The 14,984-nt window shown below is 40.1% G+C and overlaps 1 protein-coding gene across 4 annotated transcripts in view; it reads left to right on the top strand.

Annotated features, from left to right (window-relative positions):
• The window catches only part of UBE3D (ubiquitin protein ligase E3D), a 239,155-nt gene that overhangs the window by 148,577 nt on the left and 75,594 nt on the right, over window positions 1-14,984 (top strand). The window contains exon 10 of one of the 4 annotated variants that reach the window (XM_049653940.1): window positions 8,418-8,500. The exons of 2 other annotated variants lie outside the window; for them this stretch is intronic. In XM_049653940.1, coding sequence (XP_049509897.1) covers window positions 8,418-8,500 — 83 coding nt within the window. Of the gene's footprint in view, window positions 1-6,054; window positions 6,642-8,417; window positions 8,501-14,984 lie in introns of those variants that run through there. One more of the 4 variants, XM_049653943.1, reaches the window with a different exon arrangement.

The raw sequence follows: 14,984 nt of genomic DNA, 5'->3' as shown, positions 1-14,984 counted from the left end.
AACTCTCGATTGCTCTAAGTTTTAAGAATTACAGTAAAGAACTTATTGAATACTAACCAACAACAGTAAGCTGTTCAGGTATGATATACTATTGTCTAGGACCATTTGCAAAGGCAGCGGTGAACCTCCTTAGCCTTTTCCCTGAAAAAAGTGTGGTAAATCACCTTTGTGCCTTCTTCCTACTTGATAGAATTCTGCACTCACGCACCTGCATCTGAATAGGTCTGGCCCCAGGACCACTCATTACAGCATCACATCACTGCCTACTTAATGTAGGCACTTTTCCAACTGTTAGCCAGTGGGATCCACACTGCTAACCTCACAAGCTAACCTCTCCTCCATCCTTGACAATGGGTCAGAAAGTGTTTTATCAGGCAGCTTTCTGCCTTAGTCGTATCTCTCTTAGAAGAATTAATATTTACAAGTAAAATAGGAATTTAAAAACATCACTGAAATAAGTCTGTTTAGATGGCAGAAACCAGTCATCTGCTATAGAAGGGTATTTTGTTTCCCATGTGTGTTCATGTCCCTGCCTGGGATTTCTAATTGTACTGATATCCCAAGTATGTCATCTTCTTCAACACTCATTCATGTCAATGTTAAGAGAGATAGATAAGAATGAACATAGCTGCCTTGAAAGATTACTTATTAAAGTAGTTTTGCTACTAAATATTTGAATTCATTGATACTGGAGAAAAATACTCCTTTGTTTCTGAGCTCTGACAACTGTTTCTGAATAACTTGTTTGGTAAGAGGCCTGTCGCCAACAGGACAATGCAGTGGGATTGTCACAACACCACATCCAAGGCTGTGGTTGTATCGCTGGTTCTCTTCTGCCAAGTTATCTCCTGTAGATATTCCATAGGATTGAGAAGTTAAAAAGACCTTTTGATATATGAGTGATGGTGTGTTTATTGTGGTAGCACTGTTTTTTTATATTGTGCATTTGAACACCCACCCAGAATTATTGATTTTAACAAATGTGTCTTGTGCTTGAGGCAGTATTTTTTATGTAACATCTAAAGACTACTGCCATAGAAACGTTCACCCCATGGGTTTGCTGTCATTGGCACAGTTATTCATTTGCTTTATATAACTGGAGGCTTCAGTGATTGCATCAGAACCACTAGTTCACTATAGTGTTGCAGTAGCACCATCCAATGCCAACAATATTCTCCACCATCCCCTTGTTCCAAAAGAAGTGAGGAGAATTTTATGTCTAGAACTTACTTGCTTTGGTGAATAGGATCAAGATCTAGTAACCGTTGAATTTGTCCACGTTTTTGGCTCTATGTATAGATGAAGGGACATCAGTCCTGGTTTCTCCCCCACACATCTCTCTCTTCTGATACGAGACATACTGCTGGCTTTCCACCTAGATGTCCACTGGGAAACAGCCAATCTTAGCTTAACTGGTTCCCGCATAGATGAAAATCAGCAGGCTTTTTATTTATATTTAAATTATCATAGTGCATCCATGGCTTAAAGAAAATACAAGGCCAAGGTTTAAATTAAGTTACAGACATCCATCTTACTCTTTCTTTCCTATTTTCTACAAGCTCTTACGGATTTTGTGCAGAAAGTCAGGAGTTGGAAGGCTGCATGGATGTTCCCTTAGTCTGGAGTCTCGGTCTGCAGTTGAGTATACACATAATTGTTGTCATTTTAGAGGGAGAGGATCTTCTTCCTTATTGTATTGTTTCTTTGGTCTTTTGTTGCATCCTTCCAGTTTGCTAGTCATTCATTTAGCAAGCCACCATCCTTAAGCAGGAAGAAGTGTTTGCCACTCTGTGCCATGCCAGGTTTTGCCTCCCCCTGTCAACACAGTATTCATAATTACAGTAATAAAGACCTCTCTCAGGGTCTGCCTCAGAAATCTTACTTCCTTTCATAACCCAAGAATGGTATTTTTCTCCCAGCGGGTGTTAGGCATCCATCTCAAAACTTATCCCACATTATTAGAATCATCTCATTCCGTGGCTGTCTCCCCCACCAGCCTCTTAGCACCGGGGGAGAATGCCTTCTCAGTGTGGTCTGACTGGGCCAGTCACTGGCGTGTAGACAGTACCTAATGATTAAATGAATTGAATGAATGAAGCCAGGCTGCCACCCCAGAGAGAGAAATCTTATACTGTTCATCCAACTCAAAAAGATGAGTCCAGGTATTATCAACATGGGCCTGATCAATGCTGAGTTAGTGAGTTAGTAAAAATTACTTACTGTTATTTTTTTAATGTTTATTTATTTTTTATTTTTTTCTTTAAACTTTTTTTTATGTTTTATCTATTTTTGAGAGAGAGAAAGACAGCATAAGCAGGGAAGGGACAGAGAGGGAGACACAGAATCTGAAGACAGGCTCCAGGCTCTGAGCTGTCAGCGCAAAGCCCGATGCAGGCTCGAACCCACAAGCTGTGAGATCATGATCTGAGCTGAAGTCAGCCACTTAACTGGCCGGGCCACCCAGGCGCCCCACTTAATATTATTTAAGATGTTAAATGTATTTGATAAATGCTTGAGTCATTTTCTGAAATTATTTTTATATTTATATTTATATTTTTTGTTTTGTAAATGAAATTTGACTTTTGAAACAGTTGTATAGTATAAAGTATAAACTCTTCTGATATTTTTCTGAAATTATTTTTATATTTACATTTATATTTTTTGTTTTGTAAATGAAATTTGATTTTCGAAACTGTTTTATAATATAAAGTATAAACTCTTTTCCGTGTCATAAAACATTCTATTTCAGAACATAACTTTGAACATGAGCCATACCTAGACAAAAATACATATTTAAGGCATGGTTTTATATATTTAATATCTACAATACTCTTTAAAGAACATTTGTGTGTGGCTATGCTTATTCTAAAGAGTTTCTTCTAAAGCTTGCAGTTGCTATGAAATTCACATTTTCCAGTATTTTACTGTTGTATCTGTCTTGTTTAGCAACCCCAAAGCACTTAGATAGCCTTTTCTTTTAATGTTAATCTTGTGCAGCCTGCCTTGACAGCATATTTTTTTATTGATTGAAATTTCAAATCTATGCTGAGGAATTGAATTTAATAATATAAATTTGTTAACTAAGATAAAAGAACATTAAAAAGTGTTTAACATATTCTGTAAATGTATTAAAGCATTTTAAACTGAAATTTGGTCAGCTATCACATCAGCCTAGCCCTGTTTGTTGTGGTTTAAGAAGATTGTTTTTAGGTGATGACTCAAAGCAGAGACATTATTTTTAGACATCTTTACCTCCTCGCCCTCTTCCTATTCCCAACTTTCCAAATTCAAGTGCACAGAATAGGGAGACTCAAACCTTACAGCCAATAGGAAAGAGTCCCATTTCTGTTGTTTTTAAATAATAATATATACTTTTGTAACTATATTTTCCAGAAATGTATCAATGGAGCCTCAAGCTGTGGCTGTGCTCATGTACTCAGAAAAGCCTTAAAACTTTTACTTTTGAGAATCAAACTAAAAAGATGAAATACAGAGTTTTCTTAGTGTAATGAAACAAAATTATCCTCAGAATAAATGGCAGTTAGGGCGAACAGTTTTTGCTGTCATCGATAAAAGCTAGAGAACACAAAATCAGCGTTAGAAATGCTGAAATATATTAACTCGCAGTGTTTTAAATAAAAAGAAGCTAAAATGCATTGTACAGTACCTGTTCCCAAGGATGATTGCAGTTTTTTGTTATTAAGAACTGCAAAATACATTATGTACTTGCCAGGCAGAATTATGAAAACTAGACATGAAAAAAAAGACATACTGGGTCAAATTCTAAAGTTTTCCCTTCTTGGTGCGGGGGGAGGGGGCTCCACTTTGCATTATTTAATCAGCTCAGTCTCTTGTGTAATAGTTCCATCCTGTAGTTCATATTCACAGGCATGCAGAAGAAAATAAATCTTTGATATTTGAGGCAATCATGAAGATTAAAAGTCCCCAAACCTCTGCAGTTTACCTCATTCGTCTGAAAACTTCTAGTGGGAAAAGCACGGGTTAGGAATCAAAACTTCTTCCTGAGCCCATTATTGCCACTTAATAGCTTTGTATCCTGAGCAAGTCACTTAATTTTTCTGAGCTTCTGTTTCTTCATTTGCTTTATGTAAATCACAGGTTATACTCAGGATGAAAGCAGTCTAAATAGGCTTCATAAACTATGAAGTGTTGTACAAGTTTCAGATAGGTCCAGTTATAATTCCCGTTTTGCAGATGAGGAAAGGCTGAGGGAGGCTGCTAACAAGATTGTTGAAGGTCACACAGCTGGTGAATAGAGATCTAGCTTTAAGCGCTTATGTCTATAATGTTGGTATTTTTCAGCATCAGCACTATTGACATATTAGGGCTGATAATTCTTTCTTGTGGAGGGCTGTCCTGTGCATTATAACACGTTTAACAATACCCCTGGCCTCTACTCTCTAGATGCCAATAGCGTCCCCCAATTTATGATAACCGAAACGTCTGCAGACACTGCCAAATGTCCCCTGGTGGGTAAAATCACCCCAAGTTGAGAACCGCTGGTCTGTCTGTGTGATTCCAGGGGTAAAGTTATTAACCATTTTTATGGTGATATTTATCAGTGGTATTATTCTGAGTGGTTTCTGGTTGGAATACTCCACGACATAGCAATTTTCCGAATTAAAAAGGAGACAACTGGTTTTCCTATTTCTCAATATTAACAGTGGCATTGTCTTCTTTGGAAGGTCTTCCCCATAAACTGTTCTTACAGAAGCAGAGTATCACCTGACAGAGACACTATCTACAGTGATCCAGAAGCCAGACTGATAACCTTTCCCCTGTAATTCCATGGTCATCCCCTAAGGGGCCCCACTGTTCTCTCTTGAACAGCCCCATCTCCTCTGGTGTATTCATGGGCTCCTGATTGATATCTGTTATCAGCTGAAAGGCAAGGGAGAGGAACACATGTATTTTCATAACCATTATCTCATCTAATCCTCACAGTAAGCCCTTGAGATTTGTATCAATTGTCTGTGTTTACATTTTGTTTAGGAATCTTAACCTTTCTTCTTTGCCTGCTCCTTCAACTTTGGTGTTCTCATTGCAAAACTTGATATAGAAAACTCAGCAGGAAGTTGATATGGAAACGCAGCAGGGGCCTTTCTCACCAGCTCTGTATGAAGAGTAACAGCCTTCTGAATTACTCAACAGAAAGCCGATGCTTTCTGCCCTGCATGACTCTTCCTTTTTCCTTTCCCCTTAACAGGGATCATTAAATACATGCCTCCTTTGACTGCATTTGGGGACTTAAGAACCAACTGTCCAGGAGTAGAATGTTTTTTAGTTCTGTTGCTCACTCTTTCCCCAAAAAAAGGCCAAGCATGACTTTGTCAGTCCTCCCACACTTCTCCATCTTTGTCTCTAACCTGCAGTCTGCGCTCTTCCTGATACTGGGACAGTTCCCAATTTATTTATCACTTCTGAACTCAACTTTTATGATCAACTTTAGTGTTTGTTTCTCTGTTGTTTAAAACTCCTGGGGGAAATAGATGCATTTGATCTGGGCCTCATTAAATAATCTGAAACGATTTTGTACGTAGACCTGTCTGAATTTTTTTAAACACTAAGTTTTAAGATCAGTTGCTACCGACAAGCACAATAAATATAACTGAATGTGATTAAAAGCATTCACACGACCTGGGGAGAGGCTGGCAGTGAGGAGCTGGACTTGGCGGGAATCTTCTGGACTCAAACTTCTGCTCACGGAAAGTCCAAAAAAAGGCAGTCTGAAACAATGGGAAGGAGGACTGGATTACTTCACGGCCGTACAGCTTCAGTGTCAATTAAAACTTATTTATTTTTTTCTTTAAAGTGCATGCGAATCATGTTAATTACTACATGGTTCATTTAAAAAGGAGTAATTGGCTCCCGCTGTAAAATGGCAGTGTCTGCCCGGACTCAGGAGTTATTTTTCTTTTGTAGATCAGCATGCGTCTCTATCGACCAGATTTCCCTGATTCTGATTTGATGTGCATTGAACCATTTCATCATGTTATATAAGTGAAGCATCGTGGGTCTTTCTTCCTTCTCCAGGTGGCCTTTTTGAAGATGTAACTGTTGGAGCCGAGGCATTCCTGTCCCTGGAAGCCAGCTCTCCCGCACAGAGCACCCCAGAGGCCAGCATTCTGCACAGTAGGCAGCCATTACAGAGACAAGAACCATAGCTACTGAATAAGAGCATCGCGTCAAAGTTGTGAGTTTACTGGTTCGCATATACTCTCCATGAGAGGAGTTCACTTCAAATCTTTGAAGAACCAAGACTGTGAAGAACGTTGTCATAGCAGGTTGAGGAAAGTGTAGAAGTTACGTCTCTGTTTCCCACAGAGAGGAATATTCCAATATGTGCCGCGTCAGCACCACCTGGAAGGAGATTAGCTGGTGGAGTCCCATCTGTCCTTTGTGGAACGCAGTGAGGGGCTTCACTGGTGGATCTGAATGTTAACTGCCGTACATCCAAGCAAATAAACTTACATAATCTTCCCATTTGGTTTGTTGAAAACAAATGTTTAGAAAGAAAAATAATAGGAATTTGTATGCTTTATTCAGAAGAGATGCTCAGTGAATAAATGTTTGTTGAATGGTTATCACATTAAAGGTTTTCCTGCTTATGCAGGCCTGCATGGGTTCCTTTTCTTTATTTCCTTTACCAAATACTGTTGCTGATCAACAGATACACCTCATTGGCGTCCCAGTATAGACTGGTCTTAATCCTTGTGTGCCAGAGCCCTTGGAGAGGAAGCTGTGGAGCGAGCATGATGGAGCTAGGGAGATTGCTACAGAGCATCACGGCGAGCTGCTGATTTCACAGAGACGGTTGGATCCTCGCCCACAGTCCCCCAGCTCCGGGCAGAGCTGCTCCGAGAGCCAGGCAGATCCCCTGTCTGTCACGAGGACAGTCTGGATCTGCACCCGTACCTGCTGCTCGCCCAACCTTGTGGTGTTCATCCTAGCCTACAGGCTGCCTTATACCTCTGTGCCCCCAAAACACTGGGTTTTACGTCCCCGGATTTCCTAACACCCAAAACGTGGGTGTCACTTGGCCTTGTGCTTTAGCGAACTTTCTGTTTCACCCAGACCCTTGTCCTGCCAGCACAGCCATGCTGCGGCACTCCTAATGTGTAACGGGCAGACTGACACAGGACCAAAACCCATCTGTTTGGCCCTGCAGCGTCACTTTATTAAGCGCAGTTTGAAACAGCAAAGATCTCAGTGATCTGTCCAAGACACACAGCCACAGATGAGAATTCCTTTGGCTTCTCTTAAGCTACTAAGCTCCCAAATACCAAGCTGGTTTTCCATGCTTTCGATTTCTAGCTGTCAGTATAGAGCAGGGTTTCTCCACCTCGGCACCATGTAGGTTTGGGGCCAGATGACAGTTTGTTGTGAGAGATTGTCCTCTGCTGTGGGGAGGAACTCTTTTTCCCTCTAAATTCTGGGGCTGCAGTTTGCAAATCAAACTGATAAAAGATAGGTGAATAAGAAAAACAATTTAATTGCATACATCCACAGGAGAGTTTCACAAAGGAAGGAGACTCAAGGAGGTGGTCAGACGATTGAGGTTTATATACCATATTGGGCTAAACAAAGAAAAAAGAGGTTTTGGGCTTTTTGGCAGGGGAGGCAAATTATAGGAAGGTGAGGGAAGGAAATGTATGGTAATAGGGTTGTCTTGTTATGCAGATAAGAGTTTATTTGATGATAAGAGTTGTCTCCCGGAGTAGTGCTCTTCCTGGTACAGAGACGTCTTTACAAATGGAAATTTCCCTTATAAATGTAAATTTCATTTACAAAAGAGGAAATTTATACTTTATTTTTAGGTAGTTACACGGAGGTAAAGAGCTTTTTCTGCCTCTGCTGGCTTTCAGTTGTCTTTAGCTCAAAATAATCCTTATGCCAAAGTGGCGTATTTTGTGGTGACATAATTCTGGTACCCTTCTGTACAATGAAGGATGTTTAGCAACATCCCTGGCCTCCACCCACCAGATTCTGGTAGCCCTCCAACCCCAGTTGTGACAACTAAAAACATCAGCAGACATTTCCCTGGTGTCCAAAATTGACCCCAGTTGAGAACCACGGCCTTAGAGGACATAGCCTAAGAAACAAGATCTGTGACTTTGTATAGTTGTGTGTTGTCACTGACACAGTCATTACAAAATCTAGGTCTTTTGTGGCATGGGGCCTGGCCTTAGTGTACTATTGGTTTCACAAATGAATACATTCATGATGAATGCTTTTATGTGTGACTATTTCTTAAGAGTTCAGTTTATATTGTTGGAGACCAGAATAAACTCAGTGAAGCAGAGTTCAGTCTGTGCATAAAATAGAAATTTCTTCTGAGATAGTCTTTCTTCCTCTGGAGAAGAAAGCAGCTGTTACTGTGTTTGTTTACGGTTTAGATGGTGAAGGTACTCAGGATTCAAGACAACTCTACCACTCAACCAAACCCAGCTAGAAGAGGATTCCAATTTCCTAACCTTGTGTAAGTAAAATCAAGTTAAAGTCAAGTGTAGTTATGGGCTCCTGGGTAGCTCAGTCGGTTAAGTGTCCGACTTCGGCTCAGGTCATGATCTCATGGCTCACGAGTTTAAGCCCCGCGTTAGGCTGTGTGCTGACAGCTCGGAGCCTGGAGCCTGCTTCAGATTCTGTGTCTCCTTCTCTCTCTGCTTCTCCCCAGCTCGTGCTCTGTCTTTCTGTCTCTCAAAAATAAATAAACACTAAAAAAAAAAAAAAAAAAATCAAGCGTAGTTATACCTCTTCACCTCTCTCTGGGTCTTATGAGGAACCAAGCCAGAGAGAGCTAAGCCCACCTTCTTCTTAATGGCACCAGTGGAGGATGGAAGTAGAGTGGCTTTGAGAAGCTCTGAGGAAGGGGCAGGAGTAAGAGGTCTGTCTGTCCATCTCTGTCTTCTCTCTCTCCTCTCTCTCTCTCTCTCTCTCATGTGCGCGCGCGCGCGCACACACACACACACACACACACACACACACTCAAGATTTCTGTTTATACTGTGGTTGCTGTGTGAAGTTGCATCTGTCATGCTACTTAAGACCTTGCCACAGGGGCGCCTGGGTGGCTCAGTCCGTTAAGTGACCAACTTCAGCTCAGGTCATGATCTCATGGTTTGTGGGTTTGAGTCCTGCATTGGGCTGTGTGCTGAATGCTTGCTCTGAGCCTGGAGCTTGCTTCAGATTCTGTGTCTCCTTCTCTCTCTGCCCCTCCCCCACTTGTGCTCTGCCTCACTCTGTCTCTCAAAAATAAATAAATGTAAAAAAATATATTTTTAATAAAAAATAAAAATCTTGCCACAGTGAGGTTCTCAAGCTCAACATGTCTCCACTGGTTCTAGGGCTGGGAGGGAAGGGCCAGCACAGTTGAGCTGAGCTGTTAACGTCTAAGCACTGGGTAGGTCTGAGGGTAACGTGTTAACCTATAAGAGTCTTCTTCTTTGGGGCCACAGGAAGTGGGGAAAGGAGGGGAAGGGAGCCATTCTACTTATCCTTTGTCTTTGTCTAAATAATTTTTTTTTTAATTGCTTCTCTTTCTCTGAGAAAGAGAAATATCCAACAATGAAGAGATTTAGTTAAACCACATAAGGAGGGCTAGAGAGAATTGAAGCAGGCTGTACAATCTCCATATTGGTCCTGGGAAGTCATTCTACACTAGCCTCATGTGTCATACGAGTATAATTCCAGAATCTATTCAAGAGCAGTCCTAAATGGAACCACAGAATTTTAATACACTATTAAGAGGTTCAAAAAAAAATCTACCAGGGGTTAGCCAGCAAAAAGAGAGGAAGGGACATTGTGGGTCAAAAAAAAAAATGTTCACTATCATCAACTGAGTAATTCTATGCATGACACTATTGATGGTCTTTAACATAAATTACCTCATGCAGTTCTCTCCACGGCTCTGTGACACAGGTGCTAGTATGTTCCCATTCTACAGATAACAGGGTAAAAGCAAGACAAGAGCCATTTGTGCAATTTCCCTAGATGGTCAGAGAACCCTGAGGCAAGAAGTCTCTGGGTGCCAAGAAGACCAAACAGAATAAATACATAATGAAGCAGGGTTTTAGAATAATTGGGAATAAGACAAGAAACAGGGCAAGAAAAACATCATGTAGTGTTTGAAAATGATTGAAGTTAACGAAAAGTAGGGGTGCCTGGGTGGCCCAGTGGATTAAGCATGCAACTTTGGTTCAGGTCATGACTTCACAATTTGTGAGTTTCAGCCCGATGTCAGGCTCTGTGCTGACAGCTCATAGCCTGGAACCTGCTTCAGATTCTGTATCTCCCTCTCTCTGCCCCTGCCCCACTCAAACTCTCTCTCTCTCTCTCTCTCTCTCTCTAAAAAATAAATAAACATTAAGAAAAAAATTTTAATAAAAGAAATAGGAAAAGTAAAACAAATTAGAAACCCCAGAAATAGCAAAAACCCAAATGACAGTCAAAATAATAATAACAGAGTTACTATTTCTTGTTAGCCAAATCTCAGGCCTTGCTCTGTATGCTTTCATGTATCATCTCTCTTTTAATCCTCAAAATAATCCTATGAGGGAATTCTTACTTTTCCTTTTTTTATATGAGGATACTGAGGAGCCAGAGGCTAGGTAAATATTTCAATCACACAGTAGAGTTACATTTTGAGCACAGGCATATAAGCATTGTTCCATCGGACCTCTTGGATATCAGTGATAGAATTAGCATAGTCTGTTAAAGGTGCCTGGGTGGCTCAGTCAGTTGAGTGTCTGACTTCAGCTCGGGCCATGATCTCATGGTTTTGTGAGTTTGAGCCCCGTACCTGCTCTCTGCTGTCAGCACAGAGCCCGCTTTGCATCCTCTGTCCCCACCTCTTTCTCTGCTCTTTCTCTGCTCCTCCCCTGCTTGTGGTCTCTTTCTCAAAAAATAAATAAAACATTTTAAAAAATATTAAAAAAAAGAAAAGGAAGAGGAGGTTGGCAAGGACCAGAACCATATTAAAACACCAAATTTCCAATCCATTTTTGATATCTAAAAACTGTGATAAATGAGTGGTTCTCATTTATAAATGAGTGGATCTCATTCTTACCCTGTATAACAACAATGGATAGACCCTGTTGAAAACTTCTGTTGGCCACCCATTTTTGGCAAACCAGTCACTGAGTCTGTTCATTTAATGTGTGCTCATTGAAAGCCTACTACATGCCACGCATAGTTACGGGGACTGCAGATAGGATCCATCAAACCAAGGCCCTGCCCTCATGGAGCTTACATTCCCATGAGGGAGCAGACAAAAAGGAAACACTATATTTTACTATATTTTATTATAAAATACTGTTATAAAGTAAATTAATTTCTGAAAATAAGTGCAATAAGAAAAAGAAAGTTGGGTAAAGGGAGAGTGTACGATGGGGTGCTATTTCAGACGGAAGTTTTGGTTGAGCTTTAGGTGTATGTATACCATTAGGGCCATATATGTCACGATATTTGAACTCCCAGTTAGAGCGACTATGGAGATACATCATTAAATGCCAAAGATTGAGCAGAAACACAACCTTACATCATTTTGCCCTAAGTAGCTTACTAAACAAGGATACACCGATATTAGCAAGGCTTGTTTGATTCCATTGATCACAAAAAATTTGACTTGAACCAGGCACTCAGTGTAATTGGCCTTGCACTAACCACCTTGTAATTAAACCTGATCAGTCGCCCCTGTAGTAAAATATGCTGACAAGGTTAAATGGTTTTGTATGATAGATAAAGCTAGCCTAGTTGTTGTCCCTGGAACATTTGTTTTTGCTTTTAATGTATAACAAAGATGAATTAGGACCCACATTTCATTATAATTCAGGAATGTAGGGATGACTAGTATATCTTAGTCTGTAGTTAGAAAAGCATTAACATTTATCTTCTACATCAGAGGGATGGTTCCCACTAATTGCTTATCTAAGAGTCCTACATCTTCTTAAATACTCCAGAGCATTCAGTGTGACTTAATGTAACAATTTCTCTTTGTTTGCCTCTTGAGATGCTTCAAGCTATTAGTTAATGAACCAGAACTCATCATCATTCCTCAGTCTGGGGGAAAAAGTGGGCAGGAGTTACACGGAAATAAGTTCTTTTAACAGGTAAGTTCCCTAGTTTTAAAACAAGTAAGTTTTGCTTAAAAGAACATTTTAGAAAGCATCAAAACTATACTACTATTCTTTTTAAAATATGGTTCCATTTTTGACTAGGAATGGAGTAAACCAGTTTGTCCTCAAACCTGCTACAGATAAATTAAGAAACCCATTTTCAGGGCCCCGCATTTATGCTAGGGCCCTTTGGCTACAGGTACAGTAAGAGGGCAGGGTTTGCCCAGACCCCCCACCTGTGACCTTCCACAGCCTTTCTGGTCAGAACGGGAATTACTGACATTACTCCATTTCATTATTCATCTTTCTTCCCACCTAATTGGCTTCTTTCTGTAAATCTTTTAACATTTTAATTTGATCTCTTTTGACATTTCATGGGTTAAAGACTTTTTCCTTTTATTTTATTATGCTTTGGAAAGGAAAAAGAGCATTTTTATTGCTATAACTTGTTTATACAAATTCTGTTAGCGTACTGGTTACAAATTTCAATACATCTACCAAAAGTCCCAAACCAAGAACACTGGTGGTGCCTGGGTGGCTCAGTCAGTTAAGTGCCCGACTTTTGGTTTTGGCTCAGGTCATGATCTCACGGTTTGTGAGTTTGAGCCCTGCGTTGGACTCTGGGCTCAGTGCTGACAGTGCAGAGCCTGCTTGGGATTCTCTCTCTCTCCCTTGCTCTCTACCTATCTCTCTCTCTCTCTCTCTCTCTCTCTCTCTCTCTCTCAAAATAAATGAATAAACTTAAAACAACACCACCACCATAAGTGGGTAACTTAGTTTAAAACAGTCACAGCAGTTGGTTGCCTATTTGGAGTTTCTGGTGAATCTTTTCTAAACTCAAGAGAAATAGGGTTCATTATTTCTTTTCCCAGAACCTTCCAGGCCTGAGCAGAGCATGGCAGCCTTTTTGTAGACTTATGCTAGAAAAGGTATTATAGAAACAAAGCACTTTATATGTGCTTATAAAATAGTGAAAGCTATTTCTTCACTGAGTCTTAAGAAACCAGTGCTTGGGAACAGGAACAGAACTCTCTGACCTGTCCCACCCCTTCATTTCCAACCACTCTCCCTGCCCCTCCCTAACCAATACCATTTCTAGGAAAATGAGCCTGAAGTGCCAGCCTCGGTTACTCTTGTACTCCCTTCCAGAATCAAGACTGAAGGGTTATGGCCTCCTCATTTGAAACTGTTGGAGAACAAGGATTCTTGTCCCCTCAAAGGGCCTTCTAGCTGGATTAAAAATCAAATCGACATAAGACAGATTAACAGGAGAAAATCAAATTTAATGGTGTACATATGAGGAATCCACACAGACGTGGAGATTCAAAAGACAGGCAAAATGACGACTATAAGTCATCCTGAACTAAGGAGAAGAGGGCTGAAGTCTGGGCTTCAGAGGGAAGAATGTACTTCACTGGGCAATAAGTAGAGCAGATGTGTGATAATTAGATATTTGCCCTACCACACAGTTGGGTCACTCAGATAAATTGTATCTCTGGTAATAACCCTTATTCTGGGAAAGACCCTCCAATTTAGGTTCTTCTATGTAGTTACAGGAAGGGCAAAAGTTTCTCTTGAGCCCATAGGGTCTCATTCATCTTCAGCTGAAAATAATCTTCATGTCAGAGTGGGCCCATATCTGGGGCCAACTGCCTTTGGTTCCTATAAAATTTTCTCCTCATAGAATTGTGACAGTATTGAAATTAGTCATTATCAGGTTTTTTTCCATGTTGAAGTCTTTTTTTTAAATTTGAGTATAGTCATCATTAGTTTTATGTTCCATAATAGTACATATTGGACTTAGAAAGTACATTCACTTACACTTTCTGAAAAAAAAAATAATTACAGCCCTTCCCTCTCTTCCAAATATCCTGCATAGTAAGGTCAACAAAAGGCACTATAAATTCTCTCAATTGTCCCTGTGATCATAAAGCTTAGTCCAAATGTTAAGAAAGATCCTTGAAAGGTTCATAAGGTAACAAAAGCTTTTAAATAAATTTCCTCATTTTAACTCAATAAAATCTGAGAAATGATGTCAAGAAGAAAAGGAAAAAGCGGCCAAGATATTCTCTCATCAAGCACAGACAAAAGAAGTCGTTTTAGTGTTGCTATTAAGAGAAAAATAAGTTGACAAGTATTTTAAAAACTTTTTTTTAAAGAAACCACCAGTAAATTGGAAATATATGTGTTAGAAATCACTACAGGAAACAAAGAGGACTTGATCAGTAAAACACATGTCCTGTATATCTGTCCAACCCTGTGATAATTGTTCAAGACAATTTTAGAAGAGCTCATTTCAAAACTTGTGTTTATTTGTTTCTCTGCTTTATTCTATCAAGCCAGGGATATCCTCTAAATAAAGGCTGCTGTCTGTGGAACATTTGGTGGTTGTATCTCTTACACAATCAATAAAGTGTTTCTGAAATGTGTACTGTCTTTAGATCCAGTTTTGATGAGGTTAAAGCTGAGAGTGGAGGTGAGAAAAACCATATGGGAAAAGAACCCATATGACTGTGGGGTCCCAAAGAGGTCCCCCTCAATTACTGTGGCAGAGAGGGTGTTTTTGTTCAAATGAGGCAGGATTTGTTGTGGGATTTGAGTGACAGTTAAGATTTGGAAAGACAGGAAGACAGACATCTTCAGGAAGAGCAGCATTCAAAACAGCAAGAACATCTGGCTAGATTGAAGGAATTAAGAGGAGACAATGAATGATAAAATAGGAAAGAGTTCTTGGATTGTGGAAGGCACTGAATGCTTTTCCTAAATTCTCAGGGATCAAGCACAACAAGAACAGGGAACACTGTGTGTGTGTGTGTGTGTGTGTGTGTGTGTGTGTGTGTGTGTGTGTGT

The sequence above is a fragment of the Panthera uncia genome, assembly GCF_023721935.1.
Source record: "Panthera uncia isolate 11264 chromosome B2 unlocalized genomic scaffold, Puncia_PCG_1.0 HiC_scaffold_24, whole genome shotgun sequence".
Taxonomy (NCBI): domain Eukaryota; kingdom Metazoa; phylum Chordata; class Mammalia; order Carnivora; family Felidae; genus Panthera; species Panthera uncia.
This window is presented reverse-complemented; position numbering and strand designations above follow the sequence as displayed.